The 18,814-nt window shown below is 27.2% G+C and overlaps 1 protein-coding gene across 1 annotated transcript; it reads left to right on the top strand.

The window, feature by feature from the left end:
* The first annotated feature begins 264 nt into the window (after window positions 1–264).
* LOC135958934 (NADPH--cytochrome P450 reductase) lies at window positions 265–17,908 on the top strand. The gene is made up of 8 exons (XM_065509885.1): window positions 265–759; window positions 9,565–9,768; window positions 9,841–10,033; window positions 10,102–10,251; window positions 14,251–14,375; window positions 14,437–15,193; window positions 16,642–17,132; window positions 17,201–17,908. Exons 2-8 carry the CDS (start codon window positions 9,611–9,613, stop codon window positions 17,343–17,345), a joined length of 2,019 nt encoding a protein of 672 aa, XP_065365957.1. The 5' UTR covers window positions 265–759; window positions 9,565–9,610; the 3' UTR covers window positions 17,346–17,908.
* Window positions 17,909–18,814: the final 906 nt, after the last annotated feature.

Raw genomic sequence — 18,814 nt, 5'->3', positions numbered from 1 at the left:
AAAGTTTTCTTTGAGTGTATTGGATTTAATAAGTGATTTGTATGTATGACTGTGTGTCTAACTAACTGACAAACGGTGTGACTGACTGGCTGATTTTATGTGATTGTTGTTGTTATTTTATTTTTGTATTTCCACTTTGCTGTCATTCATCTTTATTTGTGTTTTACTCACTTGCTAAAAGTTTATTTGTTGCTGTATTTCACAGTAGTCTGCTCGTTCACTTTTGCTATCAATTGACTGTGGCCATACATTAGGATTTCAGTCATTTTTTGAGTTCCAAGCTGGAACGACGTGTAACATAAAAAAAGTCTGTTCCATATATTTTGGCACAGACGAAGGAAAACGAAGAAATTTTAGCTTTTTTTTCTTTTGGAAAACACGCGATTTAAACTTCACTTTAAGTAAAAGTGATTAGTGTGATTATTTAGTGTTGTATTCGGCTCTGATCGTTTGTAAATTGGAATTGTTATCGTTGTGGACCTCTTATAAAGAAACGCAAAAAAACCAACTAAAAAAAATATCGAATATTGCAAAACGGGCTATGAATTTATTAGAGAAGAGGGCAACGACGCGATATTAGATACAAGAAGAAAAAAAATCGTTAAAAAGAAACGCACACCTTAAAATCAATGAACCTTTTCTGATTTTATATTAACATCATCTGCTAAAGGATTATTATACCTACATATTGATTTTTCAACAACTTTTAGTTAAAATTTTTAGTTAATTTTTATATATTTTTTTTTTGTTTGCAAAAAGGTAAGTTTATAATTTTTGTAATTAAACATAAATGAAAAACTGTAAAAATTTTAGAGGTTTCGTTTCGTGTTTTTACAAAATTGAGGCCATTAAGAGTGAATTTGTGTACATACGTATGTACAATGTTGTTGTATTGTATATATTTATTTTTTTTATTATTCATTTCTATCTTTTCCTGTGATCTGTCAGTTGTATGCGAGTGTTTTTAGCAGAGATGGAATATTTAGTACTATTGTATTTCGGTACTTTTTTTTTAGTTATAAAGCTAACGTTTATTTTATAATGTAACTTAATCAAGCAGAGTAACAAAGTCCATTATCATAAAACAGGCCAAAGTCTGTTAGCAAAATAAAAGTATAAAATGTAAAGTGTAAAATAAAAAGTTAATGCTTTTTGTTGCTAAATATTTTAAAATGTTATGTTCATGTCCATTATGTGTATTTTTAATAAGCAAATTTCCGTCTCTGGTGTAGTTTAGTTGATCTGTTATTGCTTCATTCTCTTTTGTTTGTATTTTGTGCGACGGTCAAGGTTAAACCTTAACAAGTTTAAAGTTCGGTTTTTTTTGATACAAAAATGTATTTACTAAATCAAGTTTTAAAAATCATGTGTAAAAATAGCTATTAAAAACTTATGTACATATTTATTGTATACGTAAACTTTTACAAACTGATGGCGCGTGTACAATTGCAAAATTAAACTTTTCAATTGTCAAACAATAACAGTAATATTTCATGATAATAGACGTTTTCTTTCTCATATATAGTTAAGAAATGCAATCTCTCTCTTTTAATTTTCCTTAAACTCTGGAATAAATTAGACAAATTTTTCCAATTAATAAACTCTCTCTTCTCTTTTGATTTAATTTATATACATGTACGTACTTTTGTACATGTATGTATATATGAAGGCAATAATAAAATTTATTTTAAATTTAATAAATGTAATTATTTGTTATTTAGTCTTTCTGAAACCTTAAAAATTATATAATAAATATTTATTTAGTATTTTTCCAATTTACATAAATTTTTACGTACTCAACGCAAAATTCACCCTATCAGAGCAACAACTTGTTGCGTTTTTTTAGCAAACTGAAAAATATTGTATATAGCAGGGATGGTAAAGTTGATTTTGGTACTATTAGAACCTAAAAAGTGCATTAGTACACCAATGAATTATTTGGTACAATTATTCTATTAATCCGTATTGCCTACTTTAATGTACTTTTTTCGTATATTGTGAGTGACAATACAATGGAAACTTTTATGCAAATTTTATTCTGTAATTTCAGTTTTCATAACCTTTTACAAAATATATATGGGGAATTCCATAAATATGTCAACAGCGACTGAAAAAATAAAAACCCTTGAAAAGCTTAAAAAACTCTAAAATTTTATTATGTGAATGTATTTAGATCTTATTATAAAAATAACAGTTTAAACTGAATTTTTGAATTTAATTTGTATGTAGTACTTTCTGAAAGCGAAAATATATTTTGTACCTACATATTTGTTTTTTTAGTTTTTGTATTCATATATTTTATCTTATAGTAATAAAATTCTGTCGCGTACGGTATGTCACGAACGATATTAAATATGACGGATTAAAGCAAAAAATATTTGGTTTAGTGTTAGAAAATAAAAGAAGAAAAAAACCTCCCACGATGTCACGTACGATATGCATACAATTATTTCGCTCAATATTTTGGATAACAATGTTTCGAATAAACTTATTTTTTTTAATCTTATTTTTTGCAAAATCTATTCCACTATAGGCGTACAGAATGTCACGTACGATTGCCCATATGTATATTTCTAAGATAAATTAAAATTTACAAGGTTTTCTATTAAAATATAGTAAATATCAAGCATTAAAGTTTAACAAATATATAATGTTGGTATAATTTCATAGCATTGACAAAACAAAGGGATATTGTTTTACCATTATGTATTTCAATATTTATTTTATTTTCATAATTTTTCGCACAATAAGTTTTTTTTATAGTTTAATAGTTAGTAAAAATGGCTTTTTTGGAATTTAGTTCTCGTACTGTTGGCCGAAGGGCAAACGAGGTTGGTCTTGGTAGGCAACCGCATAAAGTATATATGTATACTTTATATATATACTTTATATTCTGGATCATTCTAAATAGCGGAGTCGGTTTGACCATGTCCGTCGGTCCGTTTGAATGTTGAAATAAACTCTCCAAATAACTTACAAACATTATTGATAGAGTAATATATCGGATATAGTATTGGTTCCGTTGCTATTTAAAATCGAGAAAATCGGCAAACTAATTTTTGAGATATGAGCCAAAACACACCATTACCTAGATTTAACATTTATTCACTTAAAATTGTTTTTCATGAAATACAAAAAAATACTACAAAAGTTTCCATTGTATTGCCAACACCAAAGAATACTGCAAGAACCATTTCTAAAAAAGTTTTTGAAAAAACCGATTTATTCCAAAAATTTATAAAAACACAATGATTCAATTTATGCTTGAAATATTTCTCTGTAGTTAATCGATTTTTGGATAAAAATTTAAACCTATATAGTTTGGTATATTTATGTACATTTGTGCAAAAAGTACAATTTTGAATGCTATTTTGTGAATACAGATTTCAAATTCCATTCGCCATCGCTGGCACTTATTATAAACAATATTTATTTAATTTTTTATAATTTAGTCTACTCATGCTTACACGTACACTAAATGCTAGATAGAGATAATAATATGTAGACTAGACCGCCTCCTTATTATTTAATATTTCAACGATTATAAAATTTTCGATTGTATGCATGCATCAATGCTAATATTTTGGTTTTATAACAATAGAAAAATTATCTCATAAATACGAATATATTTATTTGATTAAAATAGCAAGCAAATTGATACATTGTACATACTTTGTACTTATTTTGAATGTGCATCCAAAAAACATCACCGACTCCTCGTTATACGGATTATTAAGCTTGAATTGATTTTGTGGGAAATTAAATTTAAAAATTTTTTATGTATTGCAAAACAATTTTGAAGTTTTTCAGATTCATAAAACCAATACATTAAAGCTAAAGAACTAACTTAAAAAAATTGTTATTCAATAAAAACAATTAAAATTTGCGACAGAGCTATTATAATGAACATGTCTAATCAGATTTTATACTACTCGTATTTACGTAAAAGTTTTACGGTAAAACCACTGGTGTGAATGTCAAAACTGTATTTAAAACTAAATTGCATGTTTTCAATTTACATTCATTGTTTTCATTAATAAAGTGTGCTTCATAATACATTCTTATGTCAATCATTAAATTAAATTGCAATATTTATATGTATGTATGTACAAATAAATATACATATAAGCATTTCTGTACAAACAAATCGCATGCAGCCAAAACGGAAAGCTATAATTAATTAATAGAACGCATAAGTGTTATTACAAACAAGAAAATTAAATAATAATAATAATAATAATAATAATAAAAAACTACTGTTGTATTCAGAAAATTTTGTTGAAATAAAAGTTTAGTGCCCTTATCAACTAAACACTTTAATATTTGATACAGGTTTTGTAGTAATTTAGAAAAAAATGCTAAATAAATAATGGAAATAGATAATATTTACGAAAATATTTGTATAATATAAATAATTTGTGTTCTTAATAATTTTATCATTGTGTATTTATTAGGTATCTTATCTAAATAATTTGGAATCACATTTATTAATATATACATTATTAATATATACCATTTAAATTTGTTCTAATATCGAAAAACTCACGATTTTATTCACGAGTTTAATTTTTAGAAAAATTAAAAAAATTGTATATCCTTACATATTCGTATCTTTCGAAGCTGATGTCGGATTATATTGATTTAAGATTAATTTGAAAGATACTTATGTTCTCTTTAGATTTCATAATTTAAAAAATATGTATTTTCACAAAAGCATTCTTGCTGCAAATGAAATTTTCAAATACGTTTTTGGATATGTTCTCAACATCACAAAAAAACATACTAATAAAATTTTCAAAATTCGATTTTCATTTGAAAAAATTATTTGTATGAAAACATGCAATAGATGAATTTTTTCAAATAATGATTTATTATTGTTAAATATAAGAAATTATGAAAAATAGTAGGTTTTAATTAAATTGTTTCTAAATTTTACGTGGACAACATTTTCAAAGGTGCATCTGAAAATTGCATTTGCATCCGACGAGTTTACCTAATATGGTTAAAATCGGATGACTGATGGTCAAAAATTTGTGTTTTTTCTGAGCTCTTTGGTGGAAAGAATTAATGATACATATTCATACATTTTCATTTATTATACTTTATTGGAAATTAAAAAAAAATTATCGTAGGTCAAGTTCGACTTTATAATACCATATATGTATCTATGTATATAAATACATACATAGCTAGTTAATATATTTATTTCTTTATGGACAAGTTGTTCTTAAAATATTAAATCATAAGGAAATTTCTAAACTATTTGGTTGTTAGAATGATAAAAACTAACTTTTTAAAACAATTTTCCCCTAGACAAAACTATAAATAAAATCTAGTTCTAAAAATAATTTAAAATCTAGAGTTTTAAACATGCCGTTTAACGAGCTTTAGGTGCATCAGGCTGAGTGTTTGCTAGCTACACTTTTCTTTTCGTTCGTACGACAAAATACATATGTACATGTTTCTCATGAATGTCAGTTTAAAAGAGAAAACAAACAAATGTAAACAATAAAATAGTAATTAAAAAATTGCAAAACCCGAGGTTAAATTCAAAACAACGCTTATAACTTTGAGGTTTATTTGCCGATTTTCAATAAAAAATAATAATTTGTGACGATAGTTGTGGTGTAAAAATCATGTTTTCTAAATAAATTGCAAAAGTGACCTCCGACTGACTGACACTAGCACAGTTCCTGACAGAGATGGAAAATATTTACTTAAATTTTAAATTGTTAAAAATTTTTAATAAGTTTGTTTTTGTCGTTTATTTCTATTTTGTACAGTAAATTTAATAAATTTTTATACACTTTAGTTTTGTCGTACTAAATAAGGTGTTAAACCAAGAATAACATGAAGGAAAGGCTCTCACTTGTTCAACAACAACGTTTCTCTCTTCTAACATACAAGTACTATGTGAATTCAACAGACTTGTGTGAGATTAAAACTTCAAAAATTGCAATTCTAAAAAATTTTGTGCAGGCGGAGAGACTAGACCTCAAGTACAAACATAAGACAGTCAAGTTTGGCGGTGGCAATATTATGGTGTGGATCTGTTCTTCAGGCCAATTCATGTCATAAAATATATACAGATCTATGTATATATCCATACACTGAGTAAAATATACCTCTATGAGAAATGAGACACGTGCCTGGCCAATCACAAGATCCCAATCTCATAGAAAACCTTCGATATTGTAGAATCTACAATGTAGATCTCAAATCCAAAAAAAAAATCACAAAATGCACTAATTCGGGAGAGTACGTCATTCTTACTTTTCCATCCTTCAATCTTACACAGATTTTATAGTAATTATTTTCATTCGTATTCTTATTTAAAAGTATGCCCTTTTGTACAAAATATTCTTTTATTTTTACTTTAAATGATAAGTGTTACAGAATCTTTATTAAACTATTGAAAAATTAAAAAAAAAAACAAGTTTGTGATTATTTTAAGAAGAAATTCTTTAAAAGTGAAATGAATTTGTTGATACGAATACATTAAAGATTATGTGATAAACCTGAATGAGATAGATAACATTGAAATATAAATTAAGTAGTCAAATATAAAAAAACCTGTTAAACGCATATTACGATTGGGGTGAAAATAATAGCTAGATACGAACAACTTGTTAAATACAAATAATGAACATATGAATAGATAAAGTAAAAATAATATACAATACATAGATTATGTTGAGATAGTGGAGAATACAACCTAAAACAATTACAATTGCTATAATTGTGATAATAAGCTATTTAAGAATATTTATATTATCGTCATTGTTACATTTTTCTTATTTTTTTTTTGTTGTGAAAATGATAATAATTAAAAACACATTTTTTATGAACTTTAATCTGTAACATATCATTAATATAATTAAATAACTAAATTTACCCAAGAAAACGTAAGCTAAGTAATAATGAAATTATATAGAATGCGACTTGAAATTAATTGCAAAGACTTTTAATATTATTGAGTTTCAATTAATAACATACTTGTTTGTTACATAATTTATTTTAAATACCAATAGTCTTTCTGTTTCTATGCTTAAACATTTTATTAAATAAATAATTTCAATTCTCTTTTAGTATCAATATTAACAAACAAACATTGAAGTCATATAACAAGATAATTTTAATAGCATTTGATTAAATTTTTACTTTTAATAGCATTTTATTTTCTGTTTAAACTTTTATTTAAAAATTTATTTTTTGCATTTCCTTTCTGTTGTTAACCTCTAATTAACTAAAATTTGCTATATAATCATTGTAGACGTCATAAAATATACTTAAATTTGTTAAGTGCAATTAATATTGTTCAATTTTGTTGGGATTAACAATTTTCAAAAATAATTTTTAACGGAAATAACGGTTCAATTAAAAATGGTATATTGTTATGGTTCTAATAATTCTATGTGGAGAGAAAATATTTTTAAATATTAGACTAAAGTTTAAAGTAAGCCAGCTTGAGTTTTACAAAGTTAAACGTTTTGCAAATGTATACCCATTAAACCGGAGACAACGTTCCTAAAGTCTACCGGTTAAAAACTAACGATAACGCTAATTCGAATTGTTTGGGTATGACTTTGAACAATAAAAAAATATTTATTTATTGTATTAAACTTAAAAGATTGCAACTATCAATCTTTATTAACAAAAATTGTTTATTTATAAAAATAACCTTTTTTTCGATTATTTCGGTGACGGTATTTTATAGTTAACGAAAGGGAATCTAAGCGTTATCTTAGGTTGGCAACATTATTAAATAATATTTGATATTACTATTACATTTTTTTAGTTTAATTTTAAAAATTTATTAAGCGATGTTTGCACTAATTTTAAAAGAACTTATTTGGATTGAGTATCTCTTATCAATTAATTTATTTCCCCGGACACAAATTTATATTATTGACTAGACGTTTTTGTATGGATCAATGTTTCAACTTGTTTGAGGTCAAATTGTGAAATATCAGATAATTTCTTATTAATATAATAACAAGAATCAAAATTATAATTACATACAGTGGTTGCCAATACAATGGAAACTTTTATAAATATTTAAATAATAGGTCCAAATTCAAAATTAAAAAAATGCTGAAATTTAATATGTTTAAATATATACTCTAGTAAATTTGAATTTATCTTAAAAATATATATTTATATTTGGTAAAATGTCATGTTTTTGATAACTGAGATTACGGAATATTGTTTTTAAAAAAAGCTTCCATTGTGACTCACTATATATTGATACAAATTAATAAAATTAAAAGAATAAATGTGGTTAATACCTGTGAGAAATTTCTTATTCATAATGGTAATTTTGAATTATTTGCTATAATTCCACAATAAATGGATTTTACGATGAAACTACAAATATTTATATAAATATTACATACTATATTGTCAAACTAAACATGAGTAATTATTAACATACAATTTTAAATATTATAAACATTTTCCTAAATACCCTAAATTTCAGAATTTATTCATAAAAATGATGTCGGAAAAAATTTACCGAGAATTTTCGCGAATTTCTTTTCTTTTTAAAGTCACAGTATTATTTCTACACTGATGAAATAGATTCGTTTTGATTTGTTCTCAATCGATTTATATTAAGATATATTTTCGGTACAAGTAGCATAAAATCAGTTGACACAGAATAACAACAATTTTAATAATCGAATCATTATCACCTCAACTAAGATTTTTAATCATTCGAATAATAAATTCGAATTCAAATATTTTCTCTGTGACAAAATCAGAAAAAATTTTATTTATAACTGGAAAATATTTAATTATGTATTTAGGGCAAGGTCTAAGTATTTTTTTTAGCAATTTCAAATGTTTAATTTCTCAAAAAATTACCAAAATTTTAATGTTTACTTTCTTCTCATCTTTCTTTCAACAATATATTTTGGGATCATTGATTTATTGAAATCAAAAAAGTGTTTTGAACTGCTCTAAGACACTGACAATTTAAAACATTGTAGGCTTTAAGGAAAGAACAGCTTGGTCAACCACATACATACATATGTATATAACTTTTTTTTACATATAGCGTCACTTCCTCATACAACAAGTGTGTGTCGTCTATTTTTAACATTTTCTCTACTCTTCAATTAACAAAAGGTTAGATCAAGTATTTTCTACTATTCTTTTATTTTGGAATTTGCAAAATATCTGAGGTAATAGAAAACAATTGTATGAAAATTAGGACTTTTGACTGCAAAAAGCTGACGTGGCATTATTATTGCGTATGGCTGGCAGTCCACATGATTTCAACTTGACGCACCTATACTATTCCTATATAAATAAACATTTGAAATACATATATGTATATTTCTACATACAAAAGCACTTACCTATTTAGATAGATATGTATAGAAGACCAGCATTGTTAATGGTATGAAGAAAGAAATAAATTATATTCAGAATTCAAAATCCAAATAAAATTAACATTTACATTCCCGCACTCGTAGGCAAAGACAGTTTTTTTTTTAAATAGTTTCTAGTAATTGAATTTTAAATAAAAATGTTTTTTAATACTTTCTTTTTGTCTTTCAGTTCAAATCCCTTTTAAAACTCACATACACAATATTATATTATTAAAATGGCCAGTGAGAAGGTAGAAGAAATTGTTACTGGTGATGAACCCTTTTTGGGCACACTTGATATAGCACTTCTGGTAGTACTGATAGCGGGAGCAGCATGGTATTTCATGCGTAGTCGCAAGAAGGAAGAAGAACCAATACGTTCCTATTCCATACAGTAAGTATTTTACAATAAATTAACTTTGAAAAGACAAATGAGTTCTAATTATTTATTTCTCATTTTTTGTAGACCTACCACAGTTAGCACAACGACTAGTGCCGATAATTCATTTATTAAAAAATTAAAGGCCTCAGGTCGTAGTCTAGTCGTATTTTATGGTTCTCAAACTGGCACAGCTGAGGAGTTTGCTGGCCGTTTGGCTAAAGAAGGTATACGCTACCGTATGAAGGGTATGGTAGCCGATCCTGAAGAATGTGATATGGTAAGTTGTTTTACTAAACGAAGTAAGTATCTGTTATTAAATATTAATTTGAATTTACTTTTTTGTAGGAAGAATTACTTCAATTGAAAGATATTTCCAATTCGTTGGCTGTGTTTTGTTTGGCCACCTATGGTGAAGGTGATCCCACCGATAATGCTATGGAATTTTATGAATGGATTACAAATGGTGATGCCGATTTAACTGGTCTCAATTATGCTGTAAGTATTGCGGGAACAAATTTAAAAATCATTCTGTATAACATACAGTGCAACAACAATGCCTCGAGTGAATTAATCCTTAATTAAATTTTCAAAATCAAATTCATTATGAATTAATTGATTTGTACTTCAAATGTTCTAAAATTCACTATAAATTTTTTCAAATTTTCCTTAATTCAAATCTATTACAAAATAGCTTTAAAAAAGTATTGAATAATTTAATTTTTCTTTAATTCAAAGCTACTATTGTTCAATTAAGAATTACGATTTTAGCGAATTAATTAATTCGAAGCTTTGGTCTATAGCTCCAAAATATAAAATAATAATCCCAATTGAACTTTTTCGCGTGTTATCTAAATCATATTAATTTCATTTACGAAAAATGTAATTACTAAAATACGAAAAAACGAAAAATGTAATTACAAAAAACCTTAAATATATTTGTTTAGGGTACAATGAGCAAATTGACCATAAAATAAGCCTCATTGGCCGTCATTTGAACTTGGCTTGGCTTTTCTAGTTGAAGTTTAAACAAATGAAGTGTCAAGAAATAATTTCAACTCAAAACTATTTTTGTAATTAATTGCCGCTTGACATAAAGGGAGACCTTTGAACCGCTGATCTTAGGTTATTTTAATAAAAATAAAAACTTTTCACCTTAATGGATCTTTTCTATGTTTGTCATTTTAAAACACACATAAGATTCAAAGATTATACTAATATTTGTCATTATAAAAATCACAAAATTTACATTAGAATATCAATGTTCATATATTAGATGGAAAAAAACTACACTACACTTCATTACATTTTAATTTAAAATACGTTTTATTATGAGAACTTTTTGTGATTTTTACACAACACGTTTGGCGATGCTTAGCATAACCTTTGAACTAGGCTTATTTTAATTAAGTATAATTTTAAAACTCATTTTGCAACATTTTACTTTATACTCATATAAATGAATGAAGTAATGGTCACTCAGCAATATTTTGTTTAATATTTTTTCATGTTAAACATGAAATATTAAATAAAGTTATGTCATTATGAGATGACTACAAAAATTGTGATGACTGATTGAATTAAGATGCAAATAAAAACATTAGTAATATATACGTACTTTTTTAAAGAAAGAAAAGGTCATTGTTCTAGACTATTTTAAATAAACTATTTGAAACTAGTTTAATGACATACGAAATTTAGCATGGCATTCATAGTTAATGATAAGATTTTATTTAATTCAATTAGTTCATGTACATATATATACATATTTTTATACGTCGTGTTTCGTTTTATTTGCTTTCAACCTATATAAATGATAACCACTGTCTAATGTTAAATTTTAAGTTTATTTCTATATATTTCAAGCACACGTCAAACTAGGTGAACACAAAGTCTACTAAAATGATTTAATAGCATTTTATATATAAAAACTCAAGCATACAACAGCCACTTAATTTGAATTAGAACCGGGAAATAGAACAAACCTATTACGATATGATATTGTATTAGTTGTGGTTATATTAAAAAAAAATAATTTATATTCGTGTGTACACCATTCAGGTAAATAAAGTACAAAGCAATACACTTGGTTTGTGAAAATAATGATGAAATGTAAGCAATTTTCGAATAACTAAATGTCAAGTAAAATATTTCTAAAATTTATTCAAAAACTTGCTATTTATTGGTTCACTATTATTTAGATTTTTAAATATATAATGAATATTGATAGAGACCTTGCCTACTTACATATTTCATAATGGTTATAACTTAAAAAACAATTTAGGAAATATTTTTGATACATATTTAATTAAGTAGTTCTAATTTAGGGATTATGTTGTCGGCCTAGTCACGTAAGCCAAAATAAAGAGACATGAAATACGAGAAATTTAAACCCTACACCGAGTATATAAAATGTGTTTACCCATATACATATATTATTAAAAAATAAAATGTAGATCACTTAGACTCTTTGTAATTGAAGTCTAGTTTAGATCAATCCTAATGCCATAGAGAAATTTGTGTAGACCTACATAAATTAAACATTTATGGCCTATACTCATATTTCGGGAGAACATTTTTATGTGGGCTAGTGATATATTCTACCGATATCAACCAATTTCTATAAGCTTCGTACTTGGACCTAGCAAAATGACCATCAACCTGTACTTTGCGCACAAGCCTAAACCGTCAGAGAATTTATTCCGATTCGTTCAGTATATTTGGGTGGTAGACCAATATTTTTGGGCGTTACAAACATAAGCATAAACGCATAATACCCTCCCCACTATGGTGGTATTTTGTAAAAAATTGTCTGTGTTAAGAATTCATTGCGATATTTATATACATTAAAACATTTTAAAACTAAAATTCCAAATCCTATGATAGAAGAGCTTATAATTTCTCTTCAAATTAATAATGTTTTATGTTTTTACTTTAAAATACATACAGGCAGATGTTTCAACATTCATATCTTCTTTTAAATCAAACATAAATCATAAAAAAAGAACAAATAAACAATTTCATGGTTAAGCAGTTAATAAACTTGAAATCTACATTGTCATAATTAAATTTCATTACAAAAACACATAGTCATAGTGATTAGTCAAATGAATACCATAAAGATAACGGTCAAATGGGTACATAACAAGGCGTATCTAATAAGGTGACGTCGAAAAGCCAGCTGACTATTTTTTGCTCAATTTGTTTTTTCACTTCTAGCTGTCAAAGTTTGTTTACATTTCTTTATTAATTTAAATTAACGTTTTTGTTTCTTTTAATAAAAAATATAAAATAGTAGAAAAGAGAATAATTGATAATATAAAAGTGAATGGAGAACTTACTGAAAGTAAATTTCACGTATTTATTTATTTTCACCCCTGTGTTTGATTTTTGCAGTCTGCTGTTGTTTAGCTGTTTGACAGCTAGCAAATAATTTTACAAAAACAAGGTACATGTTGTTTTTGGTAAAGTTGTATTTGTTGTAGAATTGGGTATACCTGTAAATAAATTTGCCTTGGTACATAACAAATTTGACAACTAGAAACAAAAACAATACCAAAGTAAATTAATAAAGTAGCGACAGTACTACAACAAATACAACATTTACAAAAACCACAAGCAATTTTGTTTTTGGTTTAAGGTCTGAGCTGTCAAAGTTGCCTGTTGTTGTTTTTGCTTTTGGGCTTGTTGTATTTTTCGCCACAACAACCACAAGTGAATTGACAGTTCAGACCAAAGTAAAAAAAATAGTCAGCTGTTCTACTGAGTCTACTTTATTAATTTACTTTGAACAATACGAAAACATTGTCTAAATAAATACGACTCTGTTTATGTTAAACTTTAACAGAGATGTTAAACACTAAACTTAAAAGACGGGGTTGTTTCTTTTAGCAACAACGTGCATTGTGCTACTAATACAAAAGCAGTGCAGTTTTTTTTAATAAAGTGCAAAAATAAGTAAACAATTGCATAAACAAATCTTAGTAAAAAATTTAATTGCAATTAAATGAATTATAATTAAATAAACGTGTAAAAAATTAACATTAGAACAAGATTAAAAAATATGTTGATTATTGCGTAATATTTATTTTTTGCACTTTAATAATAATAAAAACAAAATGTTAACACGCTTAAATTCCCTTAAATGGGGTACTAAAATAATGATACAAAGATCATCATCAACAACAACGTCATCTTCAACTTCATTATTAATGAAATGCTGTAATAATAACAAATCTGTGATATGGAGCAGACACCAGGCAGTAGCGGCTGTATTATTAGATAATTTGTGTAATAATAATCTAATATTTGAACAATTTAAGAAACGGGTACGAGTACCCAAGCTAAAATAGAAACAAAATTCTTGTCTGTTACTACTTTGGGGTTACCTGACCTTGACTATTAGATTTTGCATTGAGAAAGTTGTAAAAATAGTACCCATCTAATTTGTAACCGGAAATGAATTAAATATTTGACTATTTTGTGTATTTTTTCTAGGTATTTGGTTTGGGTAATAAAACTTATGAACACTACAACAAGGTGGCCATATATGTTGATAAACGTTTGGAGGAATTGGGTGCCACTAGAGTGTTTGAACTTGGTTTGGGTGATGACGATGCCAAGTAAGTAAAATGTGAAAATTTTAAATAACTAAGTATGTATTAAACAATTATTTGTTTTTAGCATTGAAGATGATTTCATTACATGGAAGGACCGTTTTTGGCCTACAGTCTGTGACTTCTTTGGTATTGAAGGCGGCGGCGAGGAAGTACTAATTCGCCAATTCCGTTTATTGGAACAACCTGATGTACAACCCGATCGCATTTATACTGGTGAAATTGCCCGTCTACACTCTATGCAAAATCAACGACCTCCATTTGATGCCAAAAATCCCTTCTTGGCTCCCGTCACTGTCAACCGTGAATTGCACCATGGTGGTGGCCGCTCATGCATGCATATCGAATTGAATATTGAAGGTTCTAAAATGCGTTATGATGCTGGTGATCATGTTGCCATGTATCCTATCAATGACAAAGACTTGGTTGAAAGATTAGGCAAATTGTGCCAAGCTGATTTGGATACCGTTTTCTCATTGATTAACACCGATACCGATAGTAGCAAGAAACATCCCTTCCCCTGTCCCACCACTTATCGCACTGCCTTGACTCACTATTTGGAAATAACTGCCATACCCAGAACTCACATTTTAAAGGAATTGGCTGAATATTGTACCGAAGAGTCTGATAAGGAATTTTTGCGCAATATGGCTTCAATAACTCCCGAGGGCAAGGAGAAATATCAAAGTTGGATTCAAGATTCTTCCAGAAATATCGTACATATTTTGGAGGACATTAAGTCGTGCCGGCCACCGATTGATCATATTTGTGAGTTATTGCCACGCTTGCAACCACGTTACTATTCGATTTCGTCGTCCTCCAAGGTAAGTTTTTATGTTCCTATGCTAAACTTTATATAATTTATATCTTAAAGAAGAATTTATGTTGTCCTAAGCTTGAAATAATGGGTTTTCTAATTCTATGAATTTTACATCAATGCAACGCAACACTATCTGACTATTGTTGAAACAAGATATAGGCCGGTTTTGTATTAAATTTTAGCAAGTTTTAAATAATTTGTCGTAGATAAGTCAGGATAAGAACAATTGTATAAATATGTATAATAGGTATCAGACTTACCTTTCGCTTTGACGATTTGTTATTTGTTGATTTGTGTTGCATCTTATGTTGCTATTAGTGGCAGAGCAATACACTTATGACCATTTCATTTTTAATTTAATTCTGGATTTAGATATTGCACTTTTTCAGCTTTTTACTATTTTAAATAGAGATAAAATGGCTAAATGAATTTCACATTCAGTGAAACAACAAAACCTCACGAGTTTTTCTTTAATTTTTTAATAACAATGATGATTTTCTACTTTTTAAATTACACTTTTGCATTTTAGTAACTTTTTTCTTATTTGGAACTTCTAAAAAATGTTTCTCAATGTTCCTAACATGATTGAGACTCCAAGTGGAGCTAACACACAAACACAACAAACGACGCGATCCGGTAAATTTTATGCAATTTTCATTTGGCATTGATTTTTGTATATACAAACAAGTCACGAGTTTTTCTTTAATTTTTTAATAACAATGATGATTTTCTACTTTTTAAATTACACTTTTGCATTTTAGTAACATTTTTCTTATTTGGAACTTCTAAAAAATGTTTCTCAATGTTCCTAACATGATTGAGACTCCAAGTGGAGCTAACACACAAACACAACAAACGACGCGATCCGGTAAATTTTATGCAATTTTCATTTGGCATTGATTTTTGTATATACAAACAATTTATATTTATTAATAACCACTTATTCAATATTTTCACAACATTTAAGATTAAAAACTCAATTGCCAAACATTTACTCGTTAATAGAAACAAATACACCGAAAAATTACGCGAAACTGATCTTTTGCATAGCTTTTGCCAAGAATAATAAGAAAAAGGAAAATTAATGTCAAAATGGCGGTAATATTTAAGAGAATGAAAGCATTAGTGATGATAAACATTCGATAAACAATTTAAGTAGTTTGATTAGATGTTATCGAAATTAGTAGTGATATGTTACAGGAAAAGGAAATCAAGGAACATTCGATAAACAATTTAAGTAGTTTGATTATATGTTATCGAAATTAGTATTGATATGTTGCAGGAAAAGGAAATCAAGGCATTTAAAATAAAAAAGTAACTTGCATCATTTAATAAGAAATAATAAATAATCTTACTAAATAAAGAATTATAATTAAAAAATAAGAAATTAATTATAATATTAATTTAAAATCATTAAGCAATAATTGTATTAAAATTTTTTCCAACTTTCAGCTCTATCCCACAAATGTTCACATTACTGCTGTGTTGGTACAATACAAAACACCCACTGGTCGTATTAACAAAGGTGTAGCCACCACCTTCTTGAAGGAGAAACAACCATCATCGGGTGAAGTTAAAGTGCCTGTATTCATTCGTAAATCACAATTCCGTTTGCCTACTAAACCCGAAACTCCTATTATCATGGTTGGTCCTGGTACCGGTTTGGCTCCCTTCAGAGGTTTTATACAAGAGCGTCAATTCTTGCGTGATGAAGGCAAAGTTGTTGGTGATACCATACTCTATTTTGGTTGTAGAAAGAAGAGTGAAGATTTCATTTACAAAGAAGAATTGGAGGAATATGTTGAAAAGGGTACATTGACATTGAAAACAGCCTTTTCACGTGATCAGGAGAAGAAAATCTATGTGACACATCTAATCGAAGATGATGCCGATTTGTTATGGAAGGTTATAGGCGAAAATAAGGGTCATTTCTATATTTGCGGGTAAGTTTGTTAATATAATTTTATGAAATAAGTTGTATCAGAATAATTTGTATAAATTTATTTTTTAGTGATGCTAAAAACATGGCTGTAGATGTTAGAAATATTTTAGTTAAAATTTTATCAACCAAAGGCAATATGAGCGAAGCTGATGCTGTGCAATATCTTAAGAAAATGGAAGCACAAAAACGTTATTCGGCCGATGTATGGAGTTAAATGAAGAAATTATCATGTTCATCCGTTTTAAGTCATTTTGGGCCCTGAAAGCCTTACAGTAGAATCTTGTATTGTTTTGCCATGGCTCTTTAACACTGAAATACACACATCATTCCTAAATAATACAAGGAGCCATCATTCATTAATAAGCCCGGCGGCTTGTGTAATTTTATCAAAATTCTACTTCATGACTTTACTTCCATTTTGTATGTGTGTGCTTTTATTTAACAATTTAAAACTATTAAAACAATTTTTTTAATTTTTTATTTTAATTTAAAATTAAGTGTATATTTTTATTGTAAAAAAATAAGAAATTAAAAAAAGCTCTTCCGGTTTGGGAATATTTTCCACTTTTTTAAATTGACCATCATTAAATTAAACCATTATTTAATTGAATAATACATAAATTTTTGCTTTAATTTTGAACAAGTGTAAAATACACATGATACTATTTTTATAACGCAAAGATTTTTTATTAGTGTTTGAATGTTTTATTTTACATAAATAACTAAAAAGAAGAAATGAAAAATAAATTTATATATTTTTATAAAAATATAAACAAATCAAGTTGTTTATTTTTAATTTGGGGGATTGAGTTTGGATAACATTTCTTAATTATATTAGATAATTTTATAAAATGTTTAGCTTGATTTTGTGTTGGTCTGTAACATAAAATAAATAGTTATAGATTTTTGCCTTGGGCCTTAAAACAATTATGGAGCAACTTTAAATTTGTTTGAAAATATGTATGTATGTATGTATATCGATTTTATTTTTTTACTTTGAAATAATATAAAATTTTTTACCGCTTTATATGTTCAAATATTTTTGTGTGAATTTTTTCAATTTAATAATCAGGTATATCACAGATTAAAATTAAAAAGGTAAAAAATTTAAAAAATTTAAATATTTTACATTTAACCCCCATTAACACGAAGCCTGGTTATGCCTTAACTAATAGTTATACAGTCGGTTAAAATTATTTTTGTATGAAAACTGTCAGTATAACTATTAGTTAAAACATAACCAGACTTCGTGTTACTGGGGGTATGAGTGACAAATAAATATTTATTTCATAAGCTTTGTATTCTAAAAAATTTAAGTTGAGCCTTAAGGCATGTGAAGTTTTTGTAGTTGAATGTTTTCACTTTCCTACAAGTTATGTGACAAACCGGAATATGTTTAATTCTGTTGTCATTCAAATCGAAGAAAATTACCCTCCGTGTTGACAAGCCATCAATTGTATTGAATTTGTAGTGTGGGCAGGAAGATAACAGTGACAATAAATATCCAAACGCGACAAATTCATGTGTGGGAAAGAAATTGTTCGCTGAGTGGTTCAAATCCACACAGAAGGACATGAACAAATTTGTGTTTATAATAATGGCTTGTCAAGACGTGTTTTATAAATCAGCCTCTAAAAAAAATAACGTGAAAGTTATATGAAATTCATCTGCAGCAATTATTAA

The sequence above is a fragment of the Calliphora vicina genome, chromosome 4, assembly GCF_958450345.1.
Source record: "Calliphora vicina chromosome 4, idCalVici1.1, whole genome shotgun sequence".
NCBI lineage: Eukaryota > Metazoa > Arthropoda > Insecta > Diptera > Calliphoridae > Calliphora > Calliphora vicina.
This window is presented reverse-complemented; position numbering and strand designations above follow the sequence as displayed.